The sequence below is a fragment of the Pleurodeles waltl genome, chromosome 3_1, assembly GCF_031143425.1.
Source record: "Pleurodeles waltl isolate 20211129_DDA chromosome 3_1, aPleWal1.hap1.20221129, whole genome shotgun sequence".
Lineage (NCBI taxonomy): Eukaryota > Metazoa > Chordata > Amphibia > Caudata > Salamandridae > Pleurodeles > Pleurodeles waltl.
The window spans coordinates 909,263,356-909,287,548 of record NC_090440.1 but is presented as its reverse complement, the minus strand read 5'-3'; the positions used below and the strand labels follow the sequence as shown (position 1 = coordinate 909,287,548).

At 39.7% G+C, this 24,193-nt stretch overlaps 1 protein-coding gene across 1 annotated transcript in view; it reads left to right on the top strand.

Annotated features, from left to right (window-relative positions):
- The window catches only part of EPHA10 (EPH receptor A10), a 1,402,205-nt gene that overhangs the window by 716,971 nt on the left and 661,041 nt on the right, over window positions 1-24,193 (top strand). The window contains exon 7 of the mRNA XM_069223890.1: window positions 10,684-10,846. Within this exon, the coding sequence (XP_069079991.1) occupies window positions 10,684-10,846 (163 nt within the window). The remainder of the gene's footprint in view (window positions 1-10,683; window positions 10,847-24,193) is intronic.

The window sequence follows — 24,193 nt, the reverse complement described above, 5'->3', positions numbered from 1 at the left end:
AAAACGTATAAAAATAATTTCTCTACTTCCTTACTTCCAATTTTTGTTGTGTTGGTGCCTATTTGTTCATTACATTGTACCCAATAGATTTTTATTGTGTTTTCTACTTTTAACTGGTTTGGTATTGATAAGTGCTTTAGACACGTCACCTCAATTAAGCCTGTGCTACAGCCACCAAGGGTTGAGCTCAGGTTTCAATTATTATAAACAATTGTGACATTATTATTTGGTGAAGACTTACATCTCCCCAACTAATAATCAACTTTCTCACAGACTTAAGTTGGTATTTGAATCCATCCAGATTAATGTAATCAAGTCATGATTTGACTGGCTGTTGAAAAGAGGGATTTGGTTTTGGTTGGTTAATTTTTAGTAAGGTGCTCGACATCCACACCCGGAAGAGATGCAGACAGTGCTTCAGGCACTGGATGGCAAGAACACAGGAGGCTTTCATGTAGAGTTGTATGCCATTGGTATATTGGTGGATGTTGTTATCAATGAGTAGACTTCCAAGGGATTGCCGATAGAGGTTGATGATGTCATAGACCAAGATGGATGTTTGTGTGATGGCTAATGGAGAGCACCTTGGATGTGGAGAAGCCCAAGTGAACGAACTGGTGTGACTGTTTGATACTGAACAGGGTGTTGAGAATGAGGGGTTAGTCGATCCAGTGCAGGATTTGGTGATTTGCATTGCAAGGCTGGAAAATAAAAAATGTCACTTCCTGCAGAAATGCTAAGACCTGCAGTGATGTCACTTCCTGTAAAGAGGAATGTGCTGGAATGATGTCTGCTTGTCTGATGTCTCCTTTTGAAGATAGTTTTGGTGGGAAAACAATGATGTCACTTCCTGTAGAGACGGATGCTGGGAAGCACAATGATGTTGCTTCCTGTAGAAGTAGATGCTGGGAACTTTCTTCACCTGTTACTACTCTGAGTGCCATTTACATTTTCATTTGTTGACTAATCTTTTTGTAGCTTTTGTGGATGCTGAAGTTGCATGAAGTGACTGTGATGTTATTCATGCACTGTTCATTGGTTTAGGACTCATACATGTTTTATTTGATTGCTTTCTTACTCACACAGCCTTAATAAGTAGAGATGCAATGAGTTTAGGTCCTCCATTGATTCCTGTAGTAAATTAATAGGAATGTGTTCACCAAATCACTTCCTAGAAAGTCATTTTTTTGCATTTGTATTCCTTCAGGTAATGGTGCCAGCATGGAATCTACCCTAGGTTTGTGTGGGTAATAATGTTGGTATCAACTTATGTGTTGTACGTTTGCTTATGTCTGAATGTCATCATTCTTAATAGGAAAGCAAGCTCTCTCTTGGCTTTAACCAATCACACTAAACATCTGTATATATTATCATACTTCTATAACTGGCTGTTTACCACACTAGCAGTTTTTTGAGCTAGTAACGTCACACAATTGTGGAAGAATACTGGTAATTATATATCTTTAAACTGCAATGTCTAGTTTTGATAAGAGTGCCCTTTCAAGGCTTTGAAGACATCAAACAATCCACCTCTCCCAATGTTAGCATGTCATCTGATCTCATGAACCCAAGAAATGCACATTTTTCTAAAGAATATCAGGAGAGGAAAGCAAAGTTGAGCCAAACACAGACACAGAAATACAGACAAGAGCATGCAGGTTTCATGTTCATGTCAAACAGAGATACAATGTTGGTTTGTGTTTGAAGCTTGCTCTGTTTTCTAGTCACATTGGCACTTTCCACTTATTGGAACAGAACCAGCTACAACAGGATTTCCACGCAGAGGGTGTGTCTCATTTAAACAGACAAGCTTTTTGGTGTGGTGGGGATTAGAAAGCTCCAACAGTTTAGACAGCCTTCTATATTTTCAAAAATGCATATAAGGGTTTTTCAATAAAATTAGCTATAACTTTTGGAGGTTGCTGCAGAGTTAAGAAGAGCCAACCATAAGAATCCTTTTAGGATAGGTTCAGGATCCTCCCCATATCAAAGCTGATGTATCATTTTACCCTGTGACTCCTACCACCCGAAAGTAAGAACTACACTGGAGAAGAAGAGAAAGATATATGCATGCTGCCTGGTGTGTGCCTCCTCCTGAGAGAGGACTGGAGCACTGGCTCCTGCTCATTCTTGAACTTAAGCTCTGAAGGTGATTCTAAGGAGTTATACCAGATGGTCTACATAAATCTACTTGAACTCAAGGACAAGATGCACATTATTGGAAAAGAACTAACAGATCAGTTGGACTTCTACTTATGTCCTGACTCCAGAACGAGGTTGAGTCTGGCCCCTACTGATATCTGTGTTCGTGCATTTAGAAATCTTTCTCTACCAATTTGAGGGCCATAGGAGTGACCAGGAGAACAGTATTGAATATTATGTCAAGTAGGAACTTTTGGCTGTGGCCCTAGACAACAAAGGTGGACTATCTGCCATTTAACCCATGTCCTGATTCCCCCAGAAGAGCTCCTAAATATTCTAGAACACTGGGACCATCCACTGAAGAACACAACTATTTTCCTACAAGTTTTGAAAAATATAACATTGATATTGAATAACCTTTGGAAACCTGCTCATTTGCTGCAGTGAGTGGATATGTTTTTTTGGACAGAAACATCTAAAATATAGGTTTGGATGATTTCAAATGCAATTGAGTTAATACTATTAAAATCAGTACATAGAAATTACTTAAGGGCACTTAATGTTTAATTTGAGCACTTAATGTTTAATTTGGTTACATTTTGAGTTTTCTACTTTAGTTGATGCCGTTCATTATGATGTATGTCTTTGGTTACTGCAATCTACACCTAATAGTATATTTATTTTAATATATTGAGTTCTCTTTGAAATTGGCAAATATTATTTAAAAAGCCATACAGAAGAATCAGTTGTTTACTTAGGGCCTGGTTTAGTTCTTGACAGTAGGAAATACTCTGTCACAAACGTGATGGATATCCCATCCACCGTATTACAATCCCATTATATTCTATGAAAATTGTAATACGTTTGTCACAGAGTATTACATCTGCTGAGAACTAAATCAGGCCCTTACGCTCTACCCAAGGAACTATACACCTAATAAATTATTGAAGGCAAATCTTTCTTGACCTAGGCATGACTCAACGAAAAGCTGTTTTGGAAATTAGCTGAATGTTTTTAATCATATGCCACATAATGTAGAATGTAGTGTGTGAAAAATTATTTCTCTAATTAATTTCAACAAGAGTAATATGCATATCGGGAAACATGGCGGCCAGAGCGTGAAGCAAGGAGCTTCTCACAAGGTGAACTTAAGTGGCTGAATGTGCACAAGAGGTAAAAAAGATGACCCCAGCAACTCTGTCTGTGTCTGAACGGAACAGTGTAAAAAATCAGGATATTAATGAACCATACTTACTGCAGTGGTCCATGATGACTGATCCAAAAGAGAATCTAAGTAAGGCAAAATAAATAGCAAAAGAATATGATTTATATTGCTAGAAAGACGTCTGAATCAGAATCCAAACAAAAACATTTTCCTATCACCCATCTCTACAGGAAGTGATTTCAGTTGATTTTCTGTCATTCATCTGCACAGGAAGTGACATCTCTTGTTTCCCGCTAAAACTTTCCTTAAAAGAAGAGACCATGCACAAGGACTTCATTACCCAAGTCTTGATATTGTTGAATCGTGATGTGTCAGCAGATGTAGTATTCAAGGGAAAATCAGTGGGTACCATTTCAAACAACAGAAGAACGATGTAAATGGTGAGGTAGCAATTGGAGTACGTTCAAAGATAGGACAGGCAGTGAAAATTCTGCTACATATGAATGATGTTGCATTATTTTTAGATTGTGTATCAGACAGCATCAGTAAAGCATTTGGAGCTGTAGCACTAATTTCTAAGATCTCAGTGTACAAAATCAATGAAACCAAAACAGGGTAAATATTGATTACATATCACTAGACTAGAAGAAAAATACCAAACCATGGTGACCGATATATTAAAGGTCGTGGGAAGTAGATGTCAACATATAATAAAAAATATAAACCACAAAGGTAAGCTGTTGGTATAGTATCATAATATTATCTTGTTGGTGCATACAAGTACCATCATATTATTAAATATAAACCACAAAGGTAAATTGTAGGTATAGTATTCCTATATTATATCAAGTGGTGAGCATCAATTAGGAACATTCACAATCACAATTGTTGTATATAATTTATACACATTAAAAAAAAATTCTTTCAGAACAAACCTCGCACTCAAGTTACAAAATTAATCATTAGACATAGCACCAAAAGTAACCATAGCACTGAAGTAGCCAACACATGTTTCGCGGAATCGCCGTTTCTTCAAGGCTACAAACACATACAAAAAATAAAAAGAGAAGAAAAAACCTATGAGTTCCTATACTTTCACAGAACAAATCAAGAAACTGGCGAACTGAGACACACAACAGAAAGTCATGTCAATGACTGAAAAACAAAAGGGGAAGAGAACAAAATGAAAAAAAGAGAAACATGCAAAATAACAGAAATGAGACGGGCAAGATCTATGTAGCAGTGAGAGCAAGTTGAGAAAACAGTGAAAAGGGGAAGAGTGCAAGACCTATTATTACTGGAACAAACAGAAAGTACCAACAGAACTATAGAGAATATAACACAAAATCAGAAGACAATTACCTATGAGTCCATGTAAAGCTAATATGCATATATAAGTAGGCATATTTTATCCACAAAGTAAATGATGACCGATATGGCTGTGCAATATTTATGGATAAATGTTAAAGGATGGGCTGCCTAGAGATACAAATTAAATTAGGAAACATTAATTATTGATATTAGGAATGAGCTGCAGAAATGACATCCAATTCCACTCTTAATTGTAGGCAGATTACATTTAATTGAGATTGTAACCCTTTCTAAATGCCTGTTTCTGTCCCAAAACCTTCCATGTCATTTGGAAAATAGCTTTTTTTTACCAAATAAATAAAATGGGGCCATATGCACAAATCGTTTTGCAGTCACAAACCTTTTGATTCACAAAATCACTGAGTTTGTGTCCAAAAAATAGTTTTTTTAAATGTACTAAACCCAGCTTGTGATTCATTAAAAGCTACTGAACAGTGAAATGAGTTTAAAAAAGCACAACAAATTGCTATTTGGAAGGGGCATGTCTATGGCATCGTTTCTAAATAGCAATCTGTTACAATATGTATCAATGTTTTGAAACTGTAATCTGGTCACAAACAAAATATTACTAATTCCCAAGTTGAAGTAATAACACATTTACAAACAGTAAGGGATCTCCTCTCGGCCTTTTTCCCTTTGTGAAGCTTAAAAATACAAGTTGGACCTTTGTGACAGAGTACTCCCTCCGCCAAAAGACCTAAATCAGGCCCATACTGTTTAGCTAGTAGAATACAAACACTATGACAAATGATATTCCCTAACATGCAAGAACAGTATTATTTTAATATTATTAATCAAATGACCTTAACATATGGCAATTGGTGATTCACAACCAAATTCAACAGCCCAATTGTTTAAAAAAAAAGTTCCACTTCGAAACACTTGCTTTGTCAAGGTGATGATCACTGAGTAAAATAAATTGAGTGGATACAAGACAGGAGTTGGTCCCACTGTGGGATAACCACCTCCCCCTTCCCCATGGAGAACACTAGCTTAATGAAAGTATGGTATGAGAAGGGAATACAGAAATAAATAAAGTCCTGCATGCAAAGGAATAATTGGATCATTATTGGAAATCCAGAAAACAATTCCCATTCGATATTAAGGAGAGTTTCTTACTATAATATAAATATTTGCACATAAAGAAGTGTTTAAAAGTCACCTATGCTAACTCCTCTCTATTTGATGCCATATATCACTGGTCTCTTGGCATTGGCCACATTAGTAGGGTGCATTAGTAGGGTGCAGCTGGTGGAAATAAAAGCACCCAATCATGCTAAACGTCAAGTAAGGCAGACAGAGAATTTGAGAATCGGTATTACCCAGGAAATGTGTGAAGCATTAACGAGGCACATGCATTCTCTTCCCTTATGCTTCAGTCTTCCAGCCACATTGTGCTAATGTTTTCACCATTTATATTTCATACTAGTTGGGTCAATTGAAATTACTCCAATGGTCAGTAATCAATTCACACGATGCCTAGAGATCATCTACGATTGGCAGCACATGCTATGGGAAAATTCAGTATTGCATTCATTTTGGACATTCATTTACATGGAAAGAGAAGAAATACCAGGTTATCATTAGAAGGAAGGTGGCAAAAGGCAGGTCAAAACAGAAACATTGACACCTGATCTTTTTTGCTCATTCGTCACTAGATTTCTGGTCACACAGAAATGAAGTAGGACACATGGACCAACTACTGCAGAATGTTGTTGAAAATGAAATAGATTATGCAACTGGAAAACCTTTATTTTGCAAGAAGATGACAATGCAGGATGTATCAAATGGCTTGTGCACTTTTTGAAGATTGGAAAAATGGCATATGAGTATTGAGCACTAAAATAACTGTCATTACTTATTGTCAGATTTTTTAATTAATTGTGTATTTGTGACATCAAGCTCTTCAATGTAATGTCTTGAGTGATGAAATCATACATTGACTAAGTAATTAGAATGGTTCCATTACTATGCAATTAGAGCCTACCATCAAATAAAAAAGAGTAATACACCATACCAAACCTTTGCTTACTTGTTTGAATTGATTGTTTTGTAAATAATTTTATATCAGTTCATTTTTTTGGAACATTTATTGTGAAATGGTCTTATTTGAAAGGTTGTAGTCATTGTTCTTAGTCAGTGACAGCTGCAATAACTTTGAAAAGAAAAACTGCAAGCCACAATGACTTTCAAACAAAGAAAAGCTTAAAAAAAGACTAACACAAATGCAAAATGTTAGCATAGGCATAATTTGTGATATTTTGCTAATTGACATCCAGTTCAATGTGTAATGCACAGGAAGCAAGGGGTCATTAGGAGTCTGGTGGTCCAAGGACTGCCAGACTTGCAGTGACAGTCTGACCGCTGCACTCTAGGCAATCTGACCGGCACATTACGACCATGGCAGTCAGACCGCCAGAGGACTGCTGTCACTGCTGGGAAATGACAGTCTGATGGTGGTGGAAGTTGTGCTCAAACACGACAGTGCTGAACTCAGCACCACTTTGCTGATCACTACCCAACTTGCCACCAGCCTTTCCATGGCTGGGACCCCACCATGGAAAGGCTTGCGGTAAGCCAGTGCTGGTGGCCACAGGGGGTCCCCCCTGCTCAGTCCCTCCTGCACTGCCCATTGGCCTCGCCAATACCATAGCACTGTTCCTGCCAGGCAGTGTGGAGGGACGTTGTAATACAATGTTCCTGCCGGACAGCCTGGCGGGAACATTGTAGTATGATTGGGGGGATGCCGCCGGCATGGAGGTGTTGTCCTCACTGCTGCATTGGTGGTCCCATAGTGGGACTTCAAATGTTGTAATGAGGTCCCAAATGTGTCATTTAAACTATTATGGGAGGCTATCCAGCTCAGCAGGTTAGAAGAGGATTTGCCATTTACTGCTTTGGTGCATAACCACCTTCCATAATTTGACATCCTTGCTCCAAATGTTAGATATTTCTACCTACCTATCAAGTTTTGCTGTGGTGAGGTGTGATTATGTATAACTCTGTCATGCAACAGATGTGAGAAGGAGTATGTTGCCTGTGTGGTTAAATTGTACCCATTATATGTTGCTAGATCGAAATCAACAATATTAACCTACTATAATATGGCATTCACTACATCACCTACAAATGCATTGTTAGGTTATATATTTGCAATTCATATTACCACATCTACTTCACAATCTTATGGTAGACAATGTAGTGAAAACAATATATTTGTCACAGATATTTTACTGATATAGTGACCACCACCACTGTAAGTGTTGCTGATAGGCTGATCATGTGCAGAGAACTCGACTTTGGAGACCTCCGCATACATCGGTATACATTTTAGAAGTAAACATGGATGAGGCGGGAGGAGTGGTTGTAAAGTGGGAAATACTATTTAAGGGAGGGGGTTTTAGGAGGAGCAAGAAGGGTTTAAGTGAGAGCTACGGAAAGGTTTATGGAGGGATACCCACCGATAAAGGAATAAGCTGCTTCCTAGTCTCTTAAATGCCCTTACTAAGTTACTACAGCCAAAAACGACCCAAATGTATTCCAGCACAGAAATCTTGCACCACCCATGTCCACTTATGGGTACTGCAGCACTCTCCAGTAGAAAATTAAGGAGGTGGGAACAAAAAATAAAACCTCATGATAAATAATGTTAAAATAAATTATTTTATTTAAATGTTTTAATATATGCATACATTCATTTTAATGTTTTAAAACAAAAAATAACAAATACATATTTAATTTAAACAATTTCATTTGGCTTTATTCAATTTAAAAATGAATGTACTTTAAAAAAAAAATCATTTAATTTAAATTAATTCTGCGCATAAATCCTCCTATCTTTTAATATTTAATAACTAAATGCAAACATTTTGCCTTACGTGTGGGATTAATTTGATAAATAAATCTTTAACAAACAATTTAAATTTGATTCAATATTCTTACATTAGTTATATTTTTAGTTAACATTTACTTACTAGTGCTGGTGCATTTTTAAAAATAATATTCTACATTGAAAATACATATATAACATTAATTTACATTAACATTTAACTTACATTTTTATAAATTCTAACTTTTCAAAATGTCCCTATATTTACCATGGGGAAATCTCTGCCCTGAATGTGGAGGTTTCTGCCAAGTTTGAGGAACGTCAAATACAGGCGTAAAGTAACTGCTAGTCATAACTTTACAGTTGCATATGATGTATTTACTGACTTCATCCCCTTTTCCAAGGGGTAGGGACATGTAAGTCTACACTTTTGAGTAATGATGCATTTAGTAATGCTGAATTGCCAAACATAGTAAAGTTACGGAAAAGTGCATATTTACTGATGTGTACATTTACCTTTGTGAGTAGCCACCCCGGTATTTTCTTTGGTGCCGTTCAATAACCACATTTCAGTATTTCCCGATGGATAGGCCATCTCTTGCTAAATGCAGGAGGAATGGGAATGTGTTCTAGAGTTCCACAGACCTGAATGTGTCCCACTTTCTTTACTCCTTGAAGAGGGCTTTCTTGATGAATGTGGATTATTTTATCTGAGTGCAACAGAGTGATGTTATTTAGGTAGCTTGCACTAGTAGAATTCAGGCTCTTTGCCAAGATAGACTCTCTGAATGATACAGATGTTTAAGAATTTGAGTCTGTGGCTGACTGGTAGCCTTTGTAATGGGAATAAGATAGGGAAGATCTATATAATTAACTTGAAGTGTAGACTAAATCTGGCTCCAAAATTATGTACCCTGTGAAGTCTTCATTTAAGGTATGGCAGGAGACCCTTAAAGAGGAAACTGAAGTAACCTTCAGGAAATAACTGGTGATTATGGTCTGAGGTTATGTTGAGTAAGTTATGTAGGGGAGCATGTATTGTATGATTTGGTGATGCTAGAAACCTTTTTGTACTGGTTTGTTAATATGGGGTTCTCAGGATAGTTCAAAGTCCATGGTTACGCAAAATATTTGTACCGTTTTCAAGGGGGGAGTTCAGAGGTCCAAGCAGTTTGTCCAAGTCAAATGGATATAACAGTGACAAGGATGTTACAGCAGAGCATTTTTTAAATTGTTCTTGTTCATCGACAGGCCAATCTAATCTGAGGTGGATGTGTAGTCAGAGTCTTGTGATCCAGGTACTCTAAAGTCTATCTGTGTGTCATCCACATAGTAAGAACATGTTAAGCCAAATGAGCCAATTAGAGATGCTAGTGTATAATGTATTTGTTGTACAGAATTGAGAAAAGGTTGTGGCGTGAAGTATCCTTCAGGTTATTACGTTTCTTTATAAGCAATAAGCTGGTATGCCAATTGTTTAAAGGACTATAGGGACACAGTGTGTAAAATGTAGCCAGGACTAATTTTCTACTGAGATTTATGAATCTCATTCAAAACTGAAAGGCCGAGTAGAGCACTCCATAGCATATCTTTAACAGCCACTTTATCATCTGGGTCATCTATAATAATATTCACACTTACCTTTATATCAAAAGTAATAAACAAATTCATGCATAAACAGTCATAAATGTAAAGCAAAACTTGCTTAACAATCAGGGTTCATTAGACTTGTTACCAAGTGTTGAAATATTAATAATAAATGTAGGTTATTTATCAAAATGTTTGAGGAAAACAACTACTGTAATGTAACATCCTTTAAAACTATATAAAGTTAACCACAACCAAATGGAAATAATAGTCATGTGTCCATACTGTAGAACTGATATGAAAGCACATTTTTAAATATCAGTTAGGAACATCTGTTATGACCAGTTTATGTGGGTAGCTTATACTGATACATCTTATTTTCACCTTCATGGAGATGTTTTTGTTGATGGTTAATATCTCATTGATTATCTCTTTGTTCCCTGGAATTACACATTCACTTAAAAAAGAACAGAAGAACAAACTTGACAGGCTTATAGCAGATGTACTTCATCATTTTAGTGTAAATAATAATGCACTGTATGTAGCTATATTATGCTAAATATACTGTACTGTGCTTTGTTTTGCGCAGGATCAGAGAGACCAAAGCTATTCTACAGTGAAAACAGCATCAACTGCTGTGACTGTTAGCAACCTTAAACCTAGCACTGTCTACGTATTTCAAATCCGCACATCTTCAGCGCAAGACTATGGAAGCTATAGCCCCAGCTTTGAGGTGGAGACCATCGGAGAATGTGAGTTTACAATGTCTGCACTAATGTTTGATGTATCTTGTTAGATCCTTGCATTGTTACTTAGGTTGTATTAGATAACGAGATTCAGTCCACAGTTTCTAAAATGTTTAATCCTTTTCACACAAGAAAATCCTGTTGCCATATTTTGATGGCTCATCCTTTCTTACCTATGGCATGTCAAAGAGGCTTTCCAGCTACCTGTAACCTTTAACTGACACTCATGGCACCTGCTCTTTGTTATTTTTGTTTATTCTTAACGATTATGTTTCCACATTTTGTAGAACTTATTAAAAACTGTTTGTGAGATGTTGACTACAGGATAAAACATTTTGGGTGGCTATGCTCTGACTTCATCTTAGTATCCATACATTGTGGCAATCCATGTCTTGTGGACTTTGTAAGAAACACAAATGGCTAATTCCTTTGCACAATTGTATCACCTCTATCCTCCCTATAAAAGTTCTAAATATTTGTTTCACTATGGAAAATGTTGGAGAAGTAATGTTTGGTAACTAACATGCTAAATGTGTCCATTCCTTTTACTGTCAGTAAATATAGAGACTGTCATAGGGTCATGGGTAGACTCTGTATGTATGTTTAAAGTGGTATTTGTGTAGTACATATTTGGGCGTATATACCTAATGAATGTATCTCATGATACTAATGTATGCTGGAACTATGGACATTTGATTTACTGAAATGGTGCTGTGGTATGTAGGTCTTTGCAGTTAAAGTCGTATGTAAAATGGACCATATAATACACTTGGCCCTTCATGTGTTGCACCTACATAAGTGATTGATAAAGTGATTAAATATATATGCAATCTTCCACTCATATCTTCAATTCAAATTGCATGGATCAGACTACATATAAATTAATCACTAAAATTGACACATAAGTTTCAATTCTAATCACCCATGTTATATATTTTGTTTTACCACTGAGGATACAGAGTGAGGCCTGCTTGGAGAATTTTAGGAAATTCCCAGATTATTCATTTTGACTCACAACTGCTCACCATCCTTTGCTCAGCATTAACCCAACAGATTTCCAGTGCCTCTAGGGTGGTTGTTTGACTGTCTGATTCTCATCCCATGCAGCTCCTTTGCTCATTTCTATATTAAAATTACTGTGTTGCATCTTTCATTCGATTTCATTTTAGTTCTTACAATAGAAAGCGTAATTTTAAAATAAGATTAGCTGCTGCATACCGCAGGGGTAAAGGTCTGTGAGTAGGTTGCATGTAACACATGTTCATATTTGTATGCACCTGTTTAGAGGCTGAGAGATGGACTGCTTGTTTCACCCAGCCTATCATCTGCATAAAGGTCGTAAGTTAAATTGGTTATGACCTTGTAATGCCTTATAATTAATTTGAAAATCCAAGGATACATATTCTCTTTCTTCTTTGCTGCTATGTAAAGTCTGTTGTGGTAAATAGCTATACACTTTGGGTGAAGTGTGCCTGAAATACAACTTTTGCCTGGCATGAGTTTAAAAATACATTGCATTGTCTTTCCTATGAAATTCTATGTCACAAGTTCATATCCTAAGTTGGTTGTACCATCAGTGCTTTTGTTTATGTACTTATAAGCTTGACCATAGCTTTTGGAGCCAGCCATAATGGAATTCATACTTTGTTTACCTACCCTGCTGGGCCAGGAAATACCTCTGCTGACCAGCTGACATTTCAAAGCACCTCTCCTAGAAAATATCTAGGACCATATAGCCCACTAGGGCCATACCCCACCCCAAATAAATGGGGCCTAGTTGTTCTGCCCACTAGTGGGCAGATGGGGCAATTACCCCTGATCCACACCCCTGGGGGGCAGAAAGTCTACTAGATGCCAGGGAATTTAAATATTGGGGTGGTGGCTACCAACCAGTATGGGCCTGGTTATGCCCCCACCCCAACTGAAGGGGGTAACAGTCTTTCAGCTCTCCCCTGTACTCTAAAACATCTTATCCCACAGCAAGCAAGAAGACATTTGACTATTTTGGGTTTTGGTTTTACATTTGGGCCATGAGAGCTTGGCAAGCTCTCAAAATAGTCCCACTTGGAATGGGGAGGGCTGCACTTTATGTGGTGTGTTTCACATGCACCCCGCACCATTTTTGTACCCACAATGCCCTGCAAACCTCCAACTTTGCTGGAAAACACACATTTTTGTGATGGAACCTTCTGGAATCTGCAGGAATCCACAAAATTCCTATGACCCAGCATTGTCTCATCTATACTGATAAAAATTCTGCTGCAATGTCAGCCTAAAAATGATTTTTTGCAAACTGCCCTTTTGGACCCCCTTTGGTTCCCCCTCAATATCAACATGTTTTTGGCTCTTCCCTTTCACAAGCACTTGGCCCACCTACACAAATGAGGTATAATTTTTACCGGGAGACTGAGGGGAACTTTGGGTGGTATGAAATTTGTCCCAATGCGGTGATCCCACACAGCAATGTGGGAAATTTTTTATTGTTTAACTAAATTTGAGGTTTGCTGAGGATTCTGGGTAAGAAAACATTGGAGGATCCACGCAAGTCGCACCTCACTGGACTCCCTTGGGAGTCTAGTTTTCAGAAATGTCTGGGTTTGGTAGGTTTCCCTAGAAGGCTGCTGAGCCCAGGACCAAAAACGCAGGTGTCCCCTCCCCCCGCAAAAATAGGTAGTTTTGTATTTGATAATTTTGATGTGGCCAGATAGTGTTTTGGGGCATTTCCTTTCGCGGGCAGTAGGCCTACCCACGCAAGTGAGGTACCATTTTTATCGGGAGACTTGGGGGAACGCTGGGTAGAAGGAAATTCAAGGCTCCTCTCTGATTCCAGAGCTTTCTGTCACCGAAATAAGAGGAAAAAGTGTTTTTTTGGCCAAATTTTGAGGTTTGCAAAGGATTCTGGGTAACAGAACCTGGTCAGAGCCCCACAAGTCACCCCATCTTGGATTCCCCTAGGTTTCTAGTTTTCAGAACAGGGCAGGTTTGCTTGGTTTCCCTAGATGCCGGCTGAGCTAGAGGCCAAAATCCACAGCTAGCCACTTTGCAAAAAAAAAGCTCTGTTTTCTTTGTGAAAATGTGATGTGTCCACGTTGTGTTTTGGGGCAGTTCTTGTCGCGGGCGCTAGGCCTACCCACGCAAGTGAGGTACCATTTTTATCGGGAGACATGGGGGAACACAGAATAGCAAAACAAGTGTTATTGCCTCTTGTCTTTCTCTACATTTTTTCCTTCCAAATGTAAGACAGTGTGTAAAAAAGATGTCTATTTGAGAAATGCCCTGTAATTCAGATGCTAGTATGGGCACCCCAGAATTCAGAGCTGTGCAAATAACCACTGCTTCACAACCCCTTATCTGTGGCCATTTTGGAAATACAAAGGTTTTCTTGATACCCATTTTTCACTTTTTATATTTCAACAAATGAATTGCTGTATACCCGGTATAGAATGAAAACCCATTGCAAGGTGCAGCTCATTTATTGGCTCTGGGTACCTAGGGTTCTTGATGAACCTACAAGCCCTATATATCCCCGCAACCAGAAGAGTCCAGCTGGCATAAATATATTGCTTTAAAAAATCTGACATTGAAGGAAAAAGTTACAGAGTAAAATGTGGAGAAAAATGGCTGTTTTTTTCACCTCAATTTCAATATTCTTTTATTTCAGCTGTTGTTTTCTGTAGGAAACGCTCCTAGGATCTACACAAAAGTCCCCTTGCTGAATTCAGGATTTTGTCTACTTTTCAGAAATGTTTAGCTTTCTGGGATCCGGCACTGGTTTCTCACCCATTTCGGTCACTAACTGGAAGGAGCTGAAAGCACAAAAAATAGTAAAAATGGGGTATGTCCCAGTAAAATGTCAGAATTGTGTTGAAAAATTGGGTTTTCTAATTCAAGTCTGCCTGTTCTTGAAAGCTGGGAAGATGGTGATTTTACCATCGCACACCCTTTGTTCAGGGAAAAAACCACAAGCCTTCTTCTGCAGCCCTTTTTACCATTTAAAAAAAAAAAAAAAACGAAATTGTTGCTGTATTTTGGCTAATTTCTTGGTCTCCTTCAGGGGAACCCACAAAGTCTGGGTACCTTTGGAATACCTAGGAGTTTGGAAAAAAAAGGGCACAAATTTGGCGTGGGTAGCTTATGTGAACAAAAAGTTATGAGGGCCTAAGTGCGAACTGCCCCAAATAGCCAAAAAAAGGCTTGGCACAGGAGAGAAAATAGGCCTGGCAGCGAAGGGGTTAACCACTTGGGATAAAACAACATTAAACTCCCACATTCAACAGTTATCTATTGACTCTCCTGACATACTAGGCATCCAGCTACAATTTAGGCCAAATCTAGGAATAATTGTTATTAATGTTTACGCAAGGGGGGTCAAGGGACTAGCTTCATGTCCTCTTCTTACACTGGAAACATTCCTTAGGCAGTGTTCCCGGCATTTTAAACTTATTGAGGGAGATGATTTTAATGTCACTTTAGAGCCTCTTGACTGGGGCGATGTCCTCTGCATCAGGCAAGAGGAAGATCAAGTGTTGTCTGTCCCTTCTTTAGATATTCCCCCATTACAGGTGGTCACAAGTAGCCATTTTCCTAATAGACTTGACCATCGAATTTGGCCTTAGCGCTCTTAATGGCAGGAGTAGATCAAATGCAAAGAGTTGTCACATGTATAACAAAATCAGCCACACAAGTAGAATTGATTACTGCCTAGTTGACGTAAGACTGTTTCCTTTTGTCACTGACATGACATCATTGAGATGACAGAAAGGGACCACAATCCCCTCTCTGTTCAAATGCTTGCTCCTTGTAACTATGTTCACTACCTGTAACACACTGACGATGGACATCAGTATGAATAATGATAAACGCCATTTAAAATGGCATCAAGTATCTTAAGTGCTGTGAATGTTGTTTTCAAGACCTTGTTAATGCACATAGAGGCAGGTCTTATAAGTGACAATGCTCAATTGATAACATCTCACATCTCTTGTTTTGAGAGTATCGCAGCACATTTTTGTGTAGGCAGTAAATTTGGTAGTAGCGATCCAAAGGAAAACATCCTTGGTTTAATAGGGAATGTCGGGTATTAACTAGATTATTGGCTGCTACCGTTAAATGTAAGAACATAGGCCCTCATTATAACCCTGGCAGATGGTGATATTATGGAGAAATGTACTGCCAACATGCTGGCGGTACTTCTCCCCATAATATGACAATGGTGGTTTTGCTGTAGCCAAACCTCCAATGTACCAGTCCGTCCGCCACAGCGGTAACAGCCGCCGGGCTGGAGACAACAGTCTCCAGCCCGGTGGCCGTCACTATCCCGCCCTCGGGATTATGACCCCGCCTACCGCCATGGTTTTCGTGGCCCCCTTACAGCCACGAAAACCATGACGGTAGGCACTATCAGTGACAGGGAACTCCTTCCCTGTCACTGATAGGGGTCTTCCCGGCCCCCCTCCCCTCCCCAGATTTACCCCCACCTTCTCCCTCTCAAGATCCACCCCCTAACATACACACACCTTCACACACCATCACACACACTCATACACACACTTATACCCACATACACCCATGCATGTATTCATCCATTCACACACACATCCAAACACACTGACATCCAAACAAGCACACACGCATTCACACAACACAACATACACACACACTCACACATCCACACATGCACACACATACAACACGCAATGCTCACCCGCATTCATGCACACACAAACATACACACACACCCACCCACACACACACACAACACCCCCCACCCCCTCCGCTGTCGAAGCACCGACTTACCTGTAGTCAGGGGGTCCTCCGGCAGGAGGCGGGATGGGGTGCTGCTGCCAGCAGCAGTGTCCACCAGCAGAACACCACCAGGCTGCATCATTGGTCGTGATACGGTCTGCGGCAGTCTACTGGTGTGGTGCTGCTGCTGGCAGCAGCGCCACCTTACCGCCCTCTGCCTCCATGACCATAGCCAGAATTCCACCATCCTTCTGGCGGAATTCTGGCAACTGTCATAATATGGTGGTCAGCTGGTAGCCATGGCAACGGTCTTTTCGCGGCCGTCGCCGCGGCAGTAGGAGGTTTTTACTGCCACTGTCATAATGAGGGCCATAGTTTCTGTTCGCATGACCAGGAAGTCTTATAAAGCGTCCATCTGCAAAGCTAAACATGAACGAGATGAATGATGGTAGGCAGCGTTAAAAGATGCTTAACTCGAGAAGGACTGTCTAAAGTTCTGGTCTTTGGTTGCACGTGATCCAGACAAGGCGGCATTGAATGTAACAATGAATATAGCTGCAGCGGAATGGGTAGATTATTTTAGCCAATTGTATTCTGCCAATCTCCCTAGTTCAGCTTGAGAGCCTTATGGAGCTTTCTTTGCCCATTTCGGCCAGTTTAGCTCTGCCACTACCCAATTGTTTACACTCTCTAATGTGGTCCATTCACTTGGCACGGTCAAGAATGGGAGGGTGTTTGATCCTAATGGGGTTCCTGCTGACTTGTTTTTGACTGACATGGATGCATGGTCCAGTTACATACTTTTTATATCCAAAGCAATAGTGGTAGGGGCTCCAATTCCTGATTTGTGGAAAGGTGCTGTTGTTGTACCTATTCACAAAAAGGGTGATAGATCTTTGCCCTGCAATTACAAACCCATCAGTCTGTTAGATTGCTTACAAAGCGTTTTTTTGTCACGGTATGTTGGGGAAAATCCAGATTGGATGTCTGATTTTGACATCTTCAGCCCACTACAAGTGGGTTTTCGTAGGAAAATTTCTTCCACAGGCCAAGGGGCATATTTAGGTGCCCCTAGCGCTACTGGAGCATCACTTTTCATGACGCTATGCCCTGCACCGTATTTACAAGGTGGTGATAAGCCACTTTTTGTGGCTTAACGCCCCCTTATCAATATGGCCCCTTCACATGCAGCACTTTGCGTGGAAGGAGCGTGCAATTGGTGTTGCTGTGTGCAGCAACACCCATTGCGTTTTGACGCTGTCTCACATTTATGAGTTTTCGTAAACCTGAGGCAGCACCAAAATCTAATGCCACCCTAGGGGTGGTGTTAGAGTGTCACAACAAGGAGAAATGCTTTCATTTCTCCTCATTTTTTGCTATTTCCATGTGTGCTGCAGTTTGCAGCACACATAGAAAGAGCAAATTGCCATTTAAGATTGTTTTTGTGCAGGAAGGTGTTCCTTCCTGCATAAAAACAATCTCCCCCTCAACGTAGCCATCCTTGCATTAGGGTGCAAGGGTGGCTGTGTTGGCGCACAACAGCAAGTTTAGGGCTGGTGCAGGGGAAAACGCAGGGTGCGCCGTATTCTAGTAAATACGGTGCATCTCTGCGTTTTGTAAATGACGGTGCACAATGCTGCCAAGTTTGGCTCATTACCGTGCACCGTCGTTTTCCATTAAATCTGGCCCCAAGTCTTAGGTTTTTACTTTTTTATTGGAAAACGGTTATAATTGTTAGAGGGAATCCTTATGTTGCATTTGTCGATTTAAAACCTGCGTTCGATCTAGTACCCCATGAAAAGTTGTGGAAGATTCTCTCGGATGTGGCAATGCCTCCCCACATTCTCACATTACTTATGTGCCTCCATGAGGATAAACATGCCTGTATCAGGTGGGGTGACCAATGTCAGTTAAGTGACAAATGCTTAGTGTCAAGGGGAGTACGGCAAGGCTGTGTCTTGGCTCCCACCTTATTCTCATTATTTATGAATAACATTGCACCTTTCTTGCCACAGGTGGAGACAGATGTGCCTTCTCTAGGGGCAGCTAAAGTCCCTGTCCTGTTATTTGCGGATGCCATTCTTTTGATCTTCAAGACCTTGAGTGGTTTAAAGAAACTCCTAACACATTTTGAGGAGTTCTGCTCCACTAGGTGACTGGAGGTCAACACTTCTAAAACGAAATTGATGTTGTATAATCCACATACATCGTTCAAAGGGAACAGTGTGCTTAGAGGCATCCCACTCGAGGTGGTGAAATCCTTCAGCCATTTAGGTTTAACAATCTCTGAGAATATGTCCTGGAAGCCACACACTGCCAAGGCAGCAGTGAAACAAAAACAGATCACTGGTGCTTTGCTCAAGGAGTTTGCTGCTTCATATACTAAACCTATTTGTCCAGCAATTCAGGTTTATGAGGCCACAGGCTCCGCCCCCCTTTATGGTGCAGAGTTATGGGCTATTCTAATGTCCAAGAACTATCCTTGATTAAAAACAATTTTGTGAAGAACCTTGCCTCTCTTCTTCAGAGTACTCCGTTGTTCCTTCTCTTCATGGAGTTGGGTATTAAGGGAATAGGGTCCAAACAGAGACACAATTTTATATGTAGCTAGATGACACTCAATTGATCTTTGGGTTCACCAGGGATTCTCCAGACTTTTCCCGCAGGTTTCATGTTGTACATATGTGGCCTGAAGTTGAATCCTTCTAAGAACAAAGTAATAATTGTCCCTGAAGGATTATCAACATAGGACCCCTGATCTTACCCACCATGGTGGACTCCTGGCCACCACCCTTTTCGGCTCTACAGAATATGGACATATATCTGATGCTAATCTTTCAGTTACCTCTCATGAGTCTCAAGTTGGAAATACCTGTTTTTTCAGTTAAAACTGTTTGTAGTATTTTTCCATATTTAGATATAAAATTCAGATTGCATTTAAAAATGCACTTGGTCAAATGTATCTAGACTTTAGTAATTACATTATCCTATCTGTCCTAGCTAAATCTCTCCACCAATTGATAGAAAATGCAGCTGTTCACCTGATCTGTAAGGTATCTAGATACCAACATATTACTCATTTTCTAAAACAATTGCATTGGCATATAGTTCATCAAAGAAATTTCCTTAAGGTGATGATCATAGTTCATAGAGATGAAACTTCTCAGACTTTATTGCTGTCCAAATTAGTTGACATAAGGCCTCTGGGAATTTAAGGTCTATGATCAATCCTTGCTCAGTGTTCCTAGGAAAAGTACTGTTACTTTTGGACATCATGCTTTCTCAGTAGCTGCCTCTAGAAAGTGGAATTTGGTACTTCAGTTTGTCTGACTGAATCATCACTCAATCCCTTTCCACAGCTTTTGAAAAAAGTTATGTTTTCTAATTAAGTCCCCATCTGTGGTATGGATTGTTTGGATTATCAGAGCAGCAAGAAGCTTTGGTACACATGCAGTTTACAAGTAACTTTTAACATAACATAGTTAATATTGTTAGAAGTTGAAATCATGACCAGTGCTTTCTTGTATTAGTTTAAAATAAGTTTCTTTTCGCCCTTAGTTTTGTTTTTTTTTTTGTACTCAAGCTGTAAATTAGCAGTGAAGAAATTTAACCTAGACAGTGCATTGACCTTAGATGGGGTGCAGTGTTGTTTCTCCCCTATTCTCTTCCATTTGACTTTCTGCAAACCATTATTTGGGCACTGTAGATTAACTAGGTAATCCCTTCTCTCAAACACATTTCTCATCCTCTAAGTGTGGGTTTGGGTCGCAGAACTGGGTAATTTGTTGTGTTCACCCTGTGGGTATTTATTGGAACACTTGTAGGATAATGAATTGTTACCCAACTTACTGGGAACTCCTTTTTTTTACCTCAGAGAGTTTACAGGTTGGGTATGCATGCTGGAATTCAAACTTGTGATCATTCTGGTTAAACGTATAATCCTGGAGTTCATGCATGATTCCACTGAGCAGCTAGATGCAGTAGAAGCTGAATGCACTTAATGCTTGCCTTAACAGTGCCCTTACAGTGTTGCAAGTCCACATTAAACGCAAATATGGCAGTATCAAAATTCTTTGTTTTCATTTTGAGAGGGTTTTATTGAGAGTTTATGCAACAAGAAGACACAACAGAAAAGTAAACAGAGAAAGGAATCCACTGTGTCGTATTAGAACATCTGGAACATCTGTGTAACATAAAATAATCGAGCTTTATATGAAAGCAGAGTGTAGATATGAGTGTGTTTGTGGTGTTGAGATAGGGTTGTCCAGTGTGCGTATGGCGAGGGAGTGAAGCTGTTTGCTGGGAGGAAGTGTGCAAGGTACCTTGGTTGCGGTCTGATGGGTGGAGAGTAAGAGAAAAGAAGGAAAGGAGAAAAGAGAGATGAGATAGACGACAGAAAAGAGAAATATGAGTAATAGAGGAGGGAGTACGTAGGGAAGGGCAGGTATATGGGGGTAGGGGATGTAGAGGTGGGGAACGAGTGAGAGGGAGAATGGGAATTAGCGTAACTACAGGGGCATGTGTGTTATAAACTTGTCTAGTTTGAGCCAGAATTTACCACTTTTCAGTGATGGTGTCTTTAGGTATGAGTTTAGTGAGTTACTTGCACCTCTTGTGAATTGAACCCATTCCCACCATCTGCGCTCCCAATTGTATCACAGCACTGTCCAAACCACCCCAAAAAATCGAAATCACTAAATGAATTTGGATGGTCTACAGTTCATTCCAATGACGAGCTGTGTTTGGAGCAGTATTTTTTATGTCCATGTATGTTTCTTCGACTGTAAGGTTTGCTCTCGAGGCTCTAATTTCAAGCAGTATTCATAATGCGCCAATCTTATTCGCTGAAACAGAGACCAGAGAGATTGCCTGGTTTAATATCCTGGCCTGGCCATAAATGAAGGCTTCAAATGATGACTTGCTCAGTATGAATTTTACAGATTGTGTTTAACAGGGCTTTAAATTGCATCCATTTACTGCACTGAAGACATTTTCGGAATGAATAGAATCCAATAAAAATTTCATGTAAAAAGCACAGCTATCGCAAACCTCTGTCTGCAAGGGCTCGATACTGAAATATTAAACTAGCAAGGGAAGCGATTTGTACACCATAAATTTTTATACGTACTTCCCATAAACAGGAATATTTTCTTAATGTCAACTAGCATAACCATGAATCTGTGCTATCTCTGAAAGGTAAAGGTTGCTCAGAGTTTACCAGGGCAATATATCTGTATTGGAAGTGTTACAAAAAACCACGGGCTTCTGTCTGTAAAAAGCGAGCTTGCCTGAAGAGACGCTAAAAAGTGTACAGTAGGCACTTATTTTATCTTACACTTGCAAATACCCTGCGTTTATAGCATATTAGCTTAGTGGTGCTGGTAATTGAAATAATTTAGCTGTATAATGTTGCTTACTTATTGACTTTTAGTTATATTTTAATTTACAATAAAGAGATGCAGGAAGGGCTCGCTGTACGTTTAGGGTGTGGTGCAGCGTGGGTGGGAGGAGGAAAAAATGATTTAATAAAATAAAAACCACTTACCTCACTGCTGCCACCACCACCGCACCACTCCTCTTGCCTTCACGGCAGCCCCAAGCACAGGCTCCCAGCCTGCCCTGCGGCCAGTCTGAACGCTGCTGTCATGCAGTGTTCAGATTGGTTCAGAGCGCCAAGCCAGGGTGCTCCCAGGCAGGCTGGGAGCCTGTGCCTGCTCTCTCCAACCAGGCAACACAATGTCGGGTTGGAGAGAGCCTAGTCCCAGCTAAACATATATATGTGCACTGAAGGGGAGTCGTCACAGCCCATGGCCCCACCCCTTTTACAAGAAAACAATAATAACCATAGTTTAGTATTATTTTTTTGTAAAAGTTTTGCAGCTGCTGCTGCTGGCGGTGGGGGCGACTCTCCTTCATCATAGCAGAAAAGCCGCACCTGAAGAGATGACTAAGCTGCGAGATTCAGAATTGTCTTGCTTGGGTCCTTGCATGTTGTCACACATGGCAGATGGTAGGGAATGCCGCCTCTAGTGTCCCAGATGATGACTTTGGAATTTGTAAACCGGGGTTTTCTTCCTGGCTTTAGCAGTTGATTGAAAATCCTGTGATTCTGGGTACACCATTAAATCTCCACTTCCCTAAAATAGGAAATATGTGCGAAATAAAATGCAAGTGCGAGTCTGTGAAATGTAAGGCATGACAACGATATTTACAGCCAGGATTGATTCTTTTTGCAGCAGAAGAGTCAAGCAATAATGCATTTAGAAGATGAAGCGCACTAGGGGCACTGGGCATCCATCATGCACAAAAGTACTGGTGAGATATCCATTTACAGATAGAACCGCAAAATGTGCCAGGCATCTTGATCGAGGTAATAAAATCTTCCTAGAACTTCCACAGAAATTCCACCCAACTCAATCAAAGGGTCTTCTGGTATCCAAATCTGTAAAAGCTAAAGGGTGTCCCATTATTTTCAGTGGATCGATTAGAGATACTGCAAAATGTATGGGCATTGGTATGTGCTTATGGGGATTAAACCGATGTAGTAAGCATATCACTCATGGTTTTAGAAAGCAGAAAGGCCAGTAAGAAAGCACAGGCCTTATTATCTACATACATTGGCAGAATTGGCAAATACAAAGCTAGTAACTACAACGGCTTGCATTCTTTCAATATCAGTACAATCTTAGGTTTTGTTTCCCCATATCTAAAGTATCCATCAATATTTACTACTTTAAAAAGCATGTTCAAAAATATCAACCAGTAACTCGCATGTCTCCCAGAGGGCTTAACATGCCTATGGCGAGTGCCTTGTTTTGTATCAAATTCATCTCCCTGGTTTTCTATACCTTCAGAAAAAAGTATTGCTCCACTGTCTCTATCTGTCCCTTAAGTCTTAAACATGCTATCTAATGCAAAGGGAACAGAACTGGATGGTATTGCGGGAGAGTTTTTTAACTTCTCATAGAAGCTAATTAGCTGGCATCTAAAATTCAAAAGCAGAGAACAAATACAATGCCAAAATCTGTGAGTCTGTTTGCTTGATTTCACTGAGGGTTGCATGATGTTGAGGTTCGTAACAAATATATCTTAGACATGTAAGCGGCTGAGCTTTGGTAGCTCCATTAGCCTTCAGTAGACGAGCCTTGTACTGGATGATATGACCTCTAATAAAAGCATTCAATGTATCTCATAGGGGTGTAGTAGAGACAGAGTCTATATTAATATTTTAGAAATCTGTAACCACTGAGGCTAATCATGTTAGCTAATTCTTATCCAACAACAGTTCCTTCTTAAAAGTCCATTGAGGAATAGATGATGGAGGTTCTATAGCTCCTATATCTTAAGTTAGAATGCATCATCTGATACCATCATCATGGGGTAATGCTGGATACATGCAAAATATATGCAATGTATGGCAAAAACAGTCTATGACATAAATAATGTCTTCGGGTCTAAGAATAATGATTGCATGTTCCAATGTGTTTTTTACCACCAAAGACCCATCATGTTCATGGTTTGCATCAGTGCATCAAGAGCCTTCCCATCTTGTGACAATTATCTCCAAGGGTAATTATGAGTTGTGCTATGCTTTGTTTGGTGTATGGT